This window comes from Neovison vison, chromosome 10, assembly GCF_020171115.1.
Source record: "Neovison vison isolate M4711 chromosome 10, ASM_NN_V1, whole genome shotgun sequence".
Lineage (NCBI taxonomy): Eukaryota > Metazoa > Chordata > Mammalia > Carnivora > Mustelidae > Neogale > Neogale vison.
Window position 1 is genome coordinate 3,046,838 of NC_058100.1, and position 11,052 is coordinate 3,057,889.

Below are 11,052 nucleotides of genomic sequence, written 5' to 3' on the forward strand. Positions count from 1 at the left end.
CGACCTACCCAGGATGTACCCCGCCAAATGCAGAGCTCCAGGTGAGCGCCCCACTGGCTCGGGCCTGGCTGGGGTGCGGGCTGGCATACCTCCTGGTAAGAGGCCCTGGAGGAGACGGGGGGCATGTCTAGGGGGACGCAGCAGTGTCTGAGTGCGGGCAGCCAGGGCCACAGGCTGGCCTGCCTGGGTTCCTCCGAGCCCGCCGTGGACGTGTCCTCCGCCCTGACAACAGGCCGGGGTCGGCTTCTCGGCTTGCTGTCCTTCAGGGACATTATTCAAACGACTGTCAGCTCTTGCTTCCGGGACAGATTCCCCCCCATCTCTCCCAGGAGCTCTTCCTTTTGTCTGATTGGTTCTCAGGGGACTTATTGGAATGGAAGCAAATGAAACTTTAATACAGAAATTGAGGGAGATTTGAAGTCCCTTTTGTGACACTCCAACCCTGACCACTCTACTGAGGATAAACAGCTTTTCAGGCACTCGGTTCTGGCCGTCCAGTGGCCCTCCAGTTTCCAGCTACAATGGGGTGAAGGGAACAGGACCCTCATCTGTAGGGAAAACCAGGAGGAACTCATCAGATAAAGAGAGCTGATCAGATAAAGGCAGAATCTCTTCACGTATCTAGGGTAGATACCAAAATGTTTTCCAAGGCCTTGTCCTCTCTCCTGGGGAGCCCGATGGCTCTAGTTCCCACGTTAGGGAAGAGCCAGGAGGGGAGGGCTCTGTAACACGCCTGGTCCTGTCGGCAGACAGGTTCTCTTCTGCCCAGTGGAGCCCCCGAGGCGGTCGCGGAGGAGCGGACACACCTGCTTCCCGGCGGCAGGGAAAGCACCAGCACGGGAGCCGCCGCAGAGAACGAGTCTGCTTCATTAGGGAGCGGAAACGCAGGCCTGCAGCGGGGGCTCAGCTTAGCCTGAGTCCCAGGCTGCCGCGCTGTAGCCTCAAGTCCTGCGCCGGCACCGCTGCGCCTCACACGTGCAAGTGCCAGTCTCCGAGGGGTGCAGTGAAAATGATGTCATCTGGTCAGCAGGGGCCCGACTCCCACCCCCAGCCTCCTTCCGCCTCGGCCTCCCCTCCTTCCAGAGGCAGCCCCGTTGCCAACACTCGTTTCCCTGGATCCGTTAGAAAACACTTGTGCGATTCTCCTTGGTAAAGAGCAACCCCGCTGGCTGGCTGTGGCAGACGGTACCCAGAGGGGCTTTATTGCCGATACTGGGAAGGGGGCGTGCCGTGGCTTCCAGGTACCACGGAAGCATCCGGAATTACAGGACACTGCCCTGCTCCCGGAAGAATGTGCTGTCACCGAGAAGCAGAAGGGCAGTGAGGTGCCAGCCGTGGTTGCGAGCACCTGAAGCATGAGAAACAGGGCGAAATGCCTCTAAGCTTTCCCCCAAGTTCCATGTAGTGGTCTGCTTCCTTTCATGCTCTCTACAGACACGGAGGACGCCCAGTGATGGCCTATACTGGTCAGAGCACAGGGCTGGGGATCCCAGGCGGGGTGAGAAGAGGCAGCACGGGCCAGAGCCAGTGTGGAGGGTCCACGGCGAAGAGAGGGGGACTGTGAGCTTGTCTTCCCGGCAGAGGGCATTCAGCAGCTCCTGTCTCCAGGCGGTGATGGGAGTGCTTGGCTCTAGAGCAAGGCAGGGCACAGGGCGCAGGTGCATGCTGGGGGCAAAGCGGGAGGCAGGCACAGCCTGCAGCCTGGGGCTCAGGCCAGACCAATCAGGGTCCCTGAGGAGTAGGGGACACCTGGGACCTGGGGGCTTCTGGTCGGCCATCAGGTAGGCCAAGCTACTATTCTGCAAAGAGAAAAGGATGTACAGTAAGGATGGGACACGTCAGAAAGGATGATCTCATTCAAGCTCAATGAGGCTGGGAAAGAATATTGGGCGCAGAACAGGAAAGAGAAGCCCTCCCAGACCCTAATCCTACACACGTCCCGCACAGAAGTGAACCAACGTGGAGTCGGGTGCGGCCTCCCCAGGGCTCACTCAGCCAGCGGCCACAGTGTTCCCGCATGTGAACACGTCTCGCCCTCCCTTGATCACGGAACTCTTCACGGTCAATGGGACCAGGGTCTTCCCATTTTACAGATGAAAATAAGGAGGTCCTGAGTAGTTAAGTGACTAAGTTAACAGAGCCCCAGGATGGCAGCATCAGCACTCAACCTGCAGCCTTCCAGGACTCAACCCCTCCTCTCCTGGGCACTAGCTGTTCATCCGGCCCTTGGTCAGCCTCTGTCCTCACCGGACTCCGCAGCAGGATGCTTAACCCAAGCAGCCCCGCATTCCCACCCGGCTCGCAGCTTGCCGAGCTGGGCTTCAGCCCCCAGGGACTGAGCTTGCATGGTTCAAGTTGGGGCAGGGCTTCCTCCTCCCGTCCCCTGAAGAGGCCTACAGTCCCCCCACTGTCCGGAAAGACTGTCTCCTGGGCATTTCCAAAGAGCCTCTCCACCCCAGCCCCATTCCCACAGGTTCACGTAAAATCGGTGGAGAGACGTCAGGTAGAATGAGGCGGGACCGTCTCCTGTGCTTTAAACTCTGGGTGAGAGGGTTGGGGTCTTCTTCAGTGTCAGGACTGGTCACTTTAGTTATGTTCTATCATTTCAAAGCAACTTTCTATGATTTTGGAAAATTGTTTATTTTCTGTAATTCTCACTTTTGTTCACGTTTTCATATAAGGGTGTGGTTTCTAAAACCTCTCTTGCCCTCACATCAGTAAGTCCGTGGTATGGGACTCACTATTCGCTTCATCCTCGCTTCTATTTATTGCGGAAATGCCTCACTAGAGCAGGTGAGCACCGCGGCGGGGGCCGCCATCCCTCCCCGCCCCCCATGACATCCCCGTGAACTCTGCTCCAGGACTGACGTCCCTGTGAACTCTGCCCCAGGACTTACCTGCACAGACCACAGCCACGTCCTCTGCATGGTTGCAATTGTGCCGGCCCCAAAACCTGTGCGGACACTCCTCCAGGGACCTCTCCTTCCCTGAGCAAGCCACGTCGTCCAGCCAGATGCGGCCGGCCCCTGGGCCAAATCTTCTCCGGAATTTGGCAGGTGGAGAGAGGGGTGGCCCACAGCCCAGCTGCCTGCATACCACGCGGTCCGCTGCTTCTCCCCAGCCGTCGTCACAGACGGTGCCCCACTGGCCCTTGTGCAGCACCTCCAGCCTCCCGGCACAGCGGCCGTCTCCTCCTACCAGCTGCAGCTCAAAGGGATCTGCAGGTACAGGAGGGAGGGAAGGTGGAGGCAAGCAGGGGGACAGACAGAGGAACTTGCTCTATATTCAGATCGCACCAGCACGTGAGACCCTCCGCCCGGCTCCCCTGCCTACCTACATCCGCTTCTCCCGGCCTGGCCGAGTGTCCCAAGTCCCTTCCTTAACCAGGATTTTCCACTTCTCTGTCTAATTCATAAAACTATAATATTAATAATGACTTTCTGATCGCTTTTGAAAATCAAAGAGCTCAACAGTGGAGGGCGTGCTCTGTCCCCGGCGCGCAGAGTTCGGTGTGCGAATAGTTCACAGTACTCTGGGGCTTACTGCTGCGAAACCGCGTTCCTGCACGAAGGGAGGCATTCGTGTCAGCGTTTGCAGAAGCACCAGCGGGCGCCAGGGTGGCTCAGCCGGTCAAGTGCCCGACTCTTGATTTCATCGGACTCCACGCTCGGAGAGGAGCCTCCTCGGACTCTCTCTCCCCCTCCTCCCACGGGTGCTCTCTCTCTCTCTTTCAAATAAATAAATTAAAATCTTAAAAATAAACAAATAGATGAGAATTGGTGAGCAGCACAAGTCTGCTCCCTGTCCCTCGACGCGTGACTAGCTCTCCGTGGATGCCGGTTGGACGGAATCCAGTGTGGCCAAACCCAGGAATGAACCTAGCGTCTGACCTTGTGGGCTTTACCTTCACATTCCACCCACATATCGTCATCGTGGGTGCAGTTGCTCCTCTCCCAGACCCCGGCAGGGCACTCCTCAAGGCTGCTTTCCTTTCCTGAGCATGATGCCTTTCTCAGCCAGATGGGCCCTTGGCCCTGGGTGGCTTTGTTGCAGCATTTCCGGGTCAGCAGGGCCCGTCCACATCCCAGTTGCCGGCACACGACCTTGGTGGCTGCAAAGCTCCAGCTTGCTTTGCATACGGTGCCCCACTGCCCTTGGTGCTTCACCTCTACCCGGCCCTGGCAGCGCTTGGGGCCGTCGACCAGCCGCACGTTCTCTGGGACTGTGGGAAAGGGAAGAGGAGGTGTCTGTTCAGCAAGAACATGGTCTTCCCAGAATAGAGCCCCATGGGCACATCCCTCTGCTTTTGGTGTCTAGTCCAACGTGCTAGAGCGCTTGGCATTGTCCAGCAGATGCTTGTTGAAAGGGTTGGATGAGTGAATCGACAGAATGAATGTCATTTTTCAGTTCCAAGTGAATTAATTATTTCTGTAACATTTTTAGTTTTTCAAATTATTTTCACATTTGTATTCTCATTTGTTCCTCATAAGAGGCAAGTAGATGGATCGCATAGATTTTTAAAAAATAAAATGCAATAGTGACATACACAATGGGTCCGAGCCCCAAACTTCCTGGTTCATTTTCAGCATTATCACCCGGGTACCATGGATTAGTGCTCCCGACTTTCAATCTCTCTAACAAGTAGGAATGAGATCTCAGCATCAGGCCCAAAGATCTGTTGGCTGTCTCCCTGGTAACAGTCTGCTTGGTGACAAAGAGAAGACAGGGACCAGCTCCTCAGGCAAATCACAGTCTAATGGAAGTGCATGCAGAGAAGGGATTATTAATGCACAGAAGGCAAAGTGTTGTGTTGGTTTCCTAAAAGCATCTCTTGCCCGCTCTTTCGTTGGTGGAATCTTTGGGAGCTGGAAAAGCGTGCATGTTCTTGGTTTTCTGAGGAGTGAAACCCAGGAAACATGTATCATACGTTGCCAGCTCTTTTCTTCCCCACACATGCCCCTGAGCTCCCAACACAGGCTACGCTATTCAACGAACACTTAGTGGGGGATGGGTCTGGATGTGCCTGTGTGTATGTATGTATGTTTGTGTGTGTGGCCTGTGTGTATGTATGTGTGTGTGTGTGTGAAGGAGAGAAGCAGGCTCTCATGTAGCTGAGACTAAGCTGAATTCATTACCTCAATCAAAGAGCAGAAAAAATACCGACTCTGCAGGGCCCGCAGTTGAAAAGGGTGAGGAGCTAGTTAGCCACCTGTGAAGTCCACAGGGTGTTAAGACAGGTGAGCGTGGCCCACAGGTTGGGTGGAACAGGGTGCAGGGCTACGGTACTCACACCCACATACAGCTCCCGCGTCCTCCTTGTGGCTGCAGTCGAAAAAATCTTCCCTTTCACACTGAGACAGGCTCTCTTCCATGCCGTTGCATTGGAATTCTTGGACGAAGATTTTTTGATCTTCTTGTGTCAGTGGCCCAAATGCAGTACCACTGATTGCCTTCTTGACGGCTCCACAACCCAGCTCCCGGCACACCACAGCTGCGTCGTTCTCGTCCCAGCCGTCATCACACACCGTGCCCCACTCGCTGGCCCGCTGTACCTCCACCCGCCCTTCACAGCGGTGGTCGCCTCCCACAAGCCGCACTCTGGACAAAGGCCCTCCAAAGGAATGAGAGCTTGGCTGGGCATCTGGAGGATGAGAGAGGACTCAGGCATCTCAGAACAATTCCACCATTCCCAGAGGGTGTGGGATGCTGGTGGCTGAGAAAGGAGGGCTTGAAAGGGAAGTGGAAGGAGGGGATCTTCAGGACCCCATCCCTAAGTTCTGATTCTGCTCCACTCCTAACTTACCCTGCTGAGAAACGCCACTTCAAGACACCTAGGTCTATATGCTCACACCGCTAAGCAGTGGGAGCCCCGGGTCAGAACACAAGTGTAGAGATGTGGTCTGTTGTGTTGTCTTTTCTTGACTCTGTCTCTCCCCATGGCAACCAGACTGAGGCAGGCTCTCTAGATATAATTTGGGCTGAATAACCTCACTCTCTTTCTCTCCCAGTATCCATGATCCCCGTTACCCATCCTTGCTGCTTCTCATGACATCTTCCCATGCCCAAGAACCCAGCTCAGAGGAATGCAGAGAGCAGTGGGTGAAGAAAGTTCAGAGCCTTGACCAGTCAGATTCTTAGTCTAGAGGGTTCTAGGGCTTAGGGTAGAAGACAGCCTCCCCAGAGCCTCCAGATAAGTTCTGAGGAATCCAGGACATGATTTTACTTCCAAACCATAACTCTGAGCGTGGAAAGACTAATGGAAATCTTTTTCCTTCTTCCACCAAGAGACGGACATAGAGCGGAGATGGCTGTGGGAGAGCAGAAAAGAGCCTAGCAGGCAACACACTTTTGTTTGCGTATATACACTATATTCCAGGTATTGGTTTATGAACTCAGAGCAGTGCTGCCCTCCAGGACATTATATTTAAGAGGTCTGGGAGCAAACCCATAAGGACTCCTGTAGCCCCTGGGTGACAGCATGTTACAGAAGAGCTGAATGGTCCATGCCTCCATGCAGTGGCGTAGTTGACATAGACAGGTCTGGGGGTACGTGGCAGGGCCACATGTGACTGCTGGTCTGTGGCCTACCTTATTTTGAACAGTGTCACCTATGACCATGTAGGACATGTGGGTGACTCAGGCACCTGAACAAATGGAACATGAATTTGGAGGACCAGATCTTCCACCATCCATCCTGCCTCAGCTCTGCACAAATGCCCTGGAACTTGGAATCCACCCCAGAAGAAGCTTCTGAGTGAGAAGACCCTGAGCTGGTTGATTTTAGAGTGCATTGGAAGTTGACATTTGGGTTGTTCATCTGTTTTTGTGTCTCCTTTTCTTCCGTGTGTTTTCTGAGGGAAGCAATGAGCGGAATGGAGACTAGAAATAGATTTTAAAATTTAACTACAGAAAACTAAGAAAAGTTTTCATTTTTGCACACCTACATTTATAAGGTACAAATATAACTCAAGAAGAATCATCCAGAAATAGCATTTGGGTCATTGCAAGATTTGAGTTTAGACAGGCATTATTGTGTACCCCAGGAAACTCTAGCTATCATGATGATGCACATGTTATCTGGTTTTGAATTGTAAAATTCTGGCTTTAAATGAGTTTTATTTTCCAGGAAAAGTAGGATTAGAAGACCTCTTTAGAAAGAAGAAACACATAAGAAAGAAACAGCCTAAGTGTCAAAGAAACCCAGCGAAGAAGAGATTTGAAAGCCAGAGAGAAGGGCAGAGGGGTCATTGGGACAGCTGTCTCCTGGGCAGTGTCTTCAGCCTACTTTGTTGTCTGACAGCTTGAGAGCAGGGCTGGTGGTGGAGAAGCAGTGACCTGGGCCATGGGAAAGCTGTAGAGCTGTGGTCCCTGTACCGACAGCTAGGACAGCCCTGGACGCCACGGGAAAAAAACCATGAAATCTGATTGATGCACTGAGAACCCAAGACAGCAATGTTGAAAGAATTGAATTACATTCTGCTGGTGTGGGGTCCCCCATGTCCACTGCAGAGTCTATGGCTGTCCCTCTCTGGTAAAGTCTCTACCATCAAAAGAAAAAGACCAATGGAATAATGTATAAGAAGCTGATGGTCCACGACCAACCACCTTGAGTCTGGAGATCACAGCCTTCCTCTTGACAGACTCATTCTCTGTGCAGCTTATGCATGGTCCAAGGACCCCTTACTCAGGTGGCCAGTGGAGACTGAAATCTAGCCTACCTGCTGCTGGCCAAACCACATGCTGCACACAAGTAGAGGCATTTCTAGTTCAAAGGAGCCATACAGGTTGGCATAGGGACCTGGAAGTGGTAGAACCAAGCAGGGCAAAAGGAAGTTCCTCTCCCAGATACGCCAGCAAGAGAGAGGTACCTTCTGAGCCCCCAAAAAAACCATCTGTTACTTGGAGGTGGCCAAGAATTTTAGGCCACAGAGTCTAAGTGGGAGGGAATCCCTTTGCAGGAAACACCACCCAAATCCCTTCCAGGTTCTGGAGGTGGAAACCCATCCACAGAGTGGATGGATTGAGATACCAGAGAGGAAATCTACTGAGGTTCTATTGAACTAGAGCCTCTACCCACGTCCTGAGTAAGCATCAAGATTTCCATCTCAAGAACTTGGAGGCCTCCCTCTCAGGAACCCGAAAAGTCTTACCTAAGAGACCAGGTCCAGTGCAAATGGCTGAGGAGAGAAGAAGCAAGCAAGTGAGATCATATCATCAATCCCAAGGCTTTGTTCAAATAACACAACTCTCTAGAAAGTCTTTGGTAGACTTTATGGGGCAGCTAGAGTGCTGGATACAGAGCTTCCAAAGTCAGTCCTAGAGAAACCTCCTGCAATGACCAGCCCCAGAGGACACAGGGAACCCCTGATTGGGAACCACAGAGACCTATTGAACCACAGCCCAACCTATTCCCTGTACATGTGATGTAGCTCTGCCCCAGGCACAGGTAGAGTCACTTTCTATTCTAGTCAATTATGTTAACTGATTACCGCCTGGAGTGGACGGGTGGTGTGCAGCCTCTGGGCTCCCCAGCAAGTCATGCTGGAGGCCACTGGGAAGGCTCTCATGAAGAAGACGGCAACACCATGGGGGCAGTGAAAAGCAGGAAAACCGAAGGATTTGTCTGTGTCACTGGCACTGTGCTCAGGCCACTGCCAGCGCACTTTTCCTGTAAGGGTCCAGATCACAAACAATTTGGGCTTTGTGGCTACCTGGTCTATTACTACCCTACGGCTCTGTCACCGCAGCATGAGAGCAACCACGTGTGTATATGTGTGTGAATGAGCATGGCCACGCTACAATAAACCTTTGTTTATACACACTGAAATTTCAATTTCCCTTTCACAAAATAGTATTCTTTTTTTTATTTTCCCCATTGTTTAAAAACGTGAAAACCATTGTTAGCTTGGGGTTCAACAGGTCAGAAAGCAGCTCTGAATTTGGTTCCAAACTCAGCACATCATAAGGACATCATAATTTCCCCCTATAGGACCCCTGGGTGATCAGGGTCCTCTATGCATTAGGATCCCATCTCATGCCACCCAGAGTCCTGATCTCTGTGCCCATCAGTGGTCCCCAAGGTCCCAGGCATTCTGAACTGCAGAACAGTCATGCTCCTCGCCCCCCAGCACCTTATGAAATATTTCTGAAGGAGCTAATATCTTTGGTCTAGAGCCTTTCAGGCAGATACAAAAATTTCAGTTTCTTATTCTGGAATATTTTCTTCATTTCCCAATAATTTCTAAGTAACTCTAAGCCCTTAATCTTCAGGACGTGACTTCTCTCAGACTCAGTATGACCTTGTCTGTAACTGTCTAAAACTCAAGATTATATTGCACCCCATACATCTAGTAAGGAGCACAAAGCCTGTGTATACACAATGGAAACCATACGTGCCATGCCTGGTATGCGGGTCTGAAAGTGATAGAGCCCAAGAGGATCTTGAAAATTCTGGAGCAGGGTGATGTGGGTAGCCAGACCAGAGAGGCTTCGTGAAGGAGATGGGGCTGAAGGAAGGTGGGGAGAGATGATAGGATGCTCCTGAGAGGGTAGAGCTAGCTGTCAGGTGATACAGGGAATGTACTGGTGTTTGGGAACTTGGCAGCACCCTACAGAGAGCACATAAATGCCAGTGTGAGCCTTGGTGATGCATGGGATCATCAAGACAATAAAATGGATGTGACTGATTAGGGAAGAGACCTTGTAGGATTGTAAGATGCCCCAAGTTCATTATCTCATGAAAAGTCTCCTAACAGACCTCCAAAGAACATACTATTATCTTCACTTCACAGATGAAGGTAGGATACCAGAGAGAGAGGGTAATTTAACAATTCAGACCGCTAAGAAATTTAAGAACAAGGATTGAAACCCGGGTCCTTTGACTCCAAAATCCCCATTTACAGTACCTTAATCTGGGTGATAAGAAACTGGGGGACACGTTCTATGGAACACCTTTGAGGGGAAACTGGACAGTATAACCTGTGAAAGTGTCTGTCTGGCAGTTCTCTTCCTCTTCTTGCTCTACCTGCTGTTACCCATGGTTCAGTTGTCTTCTTATAAAGAAAATGTTTATGAAAATTTTTGCCTGGGTGGCTCAGTGGCTTAAGCCGTTGCCTTCGGCTCAGGTCATGATCTCGGGGTCCTGGGATCGAGTCCCGCATCGGGCTCTCTGTTTGGCAGGGAGCCTGCTTCCCTCTCTCTCTCTGCCTGCCTCTCCATCTACTTGTGATTTCTCTCTGTCAAATAAATAAATAAAATCTTTAAAAAAATTTTTGTAAAAAGGGAAATGGGATAAACTATTATAAATTTGCTGGTGCAAATAAAGGGAAACAGAAAAAGCTTTGGTGATCAAAGTGGATTATAAATTAGGTATGGATTAAGTGGCTTGAGTTTGGAACTTAACCAGACACAGAGAAGGCAGGAGAGCAGGTGAAGCCTCTCCTGGAAAGGTAGCAGGATCTGCACGTACTGGGCAGGAAGAGCACACTCCTGATCAGAGCTCCGGGGAGACTCTGAGTCTCAGCCAGCGGGGACAGAGGTACTCACCGAGGATCAAGGAGAAGAGCAGGGCCATGAGCCGGGCTGCTGGAGATGCTGAGCTGAAGTCTGAGGCTGGGAGGAGGTCCTGGAGCAGCAATAGTCAGCTTTGGCCACCAAGTGTGCCAGCAGGACAGAGCAGAGCAGGTCCTGTCTGCAGCAGAAGCATTATCAGAAGCCTTATCAGATGACCAGATGACCAGAAGCCAATGGGCACAAGAGGCAGAGCTGGTGGAGCTGGGCTTGCTGAGTTCAGCATATCCCCAGAGGAAGGGGGGTGGCCAGAAATGGCAGAAAAACACAGAAAAAGAAAGGAAACTATAAAAAACCCCAAGCTGTTCTGCCTGGGTTCTGCTATATCCCAGCTCCATCCACCTCTGGACAAGAGAAAAGCCAGAGACTGTAGAAAACATCTTGTTTGCCCTTGGAGGCACCATAATCCAGAGACAAGGTGTCAATCTCTGCATCTAGGGCTGGCTTTCCCTTCAAACCAGCTTTTCTAGCACAAAGCAGAGG

General features: G+C 51.6%; 1 protein-coding gene across 1 annotated transcript; it reads right to left on the bottom strand.

The window, feature by feature from the left end:
• Window positions 1–1,262: 1,262 nt before the first annotated feature.
• CD5L (CD5 molecule like) lies at window positions 1,263–10,573 on the bottom strand. Its single transcript, XM_044267739.1, has 6 exons — window positions 10,546–10,573; window positions 8,151–8,177; window positions 5,291–5,641; window positions 3,905–4,222; window positions 2,898–3,218; window positions 1,263–1,348 (listed from the first exon to the last, which is right to left on the bottom strand). Exons 1-6 carry the CDS (start codon window positions 10,571–10,573, stop codon window positions 1,263–1,265), a joined length of 1,131 nt encoding a protein of 376 aa, XP_044123674.1.
• Window positions 10,574–11,052: the final 479 nt, after the last annotated feature.

Bases quoted from the DNA above. Each gene is read 5' to 3' on its own strand.
- CD5L (XM_044267739.1), bottom strand. From the start codon at position 10,573: ATGGCCCTGCTCTTCTCCTTGATCCTCG. The intron at 5,642-8,150 runs GTAAGACTTTTC...CTCATCCTCCAG, and splicing joins CACTGGACCTGGTCTCTTAG to ATGCCCAGCCAAGCTCTCAT. The intron at 3,219-3,904 runs GTAAAGCCCACA...CTGTACCTGCAG, and splicing joins TATGTGGGTGGAATGTGAAG to ATCCCTTTGAGCTGCAGCTG.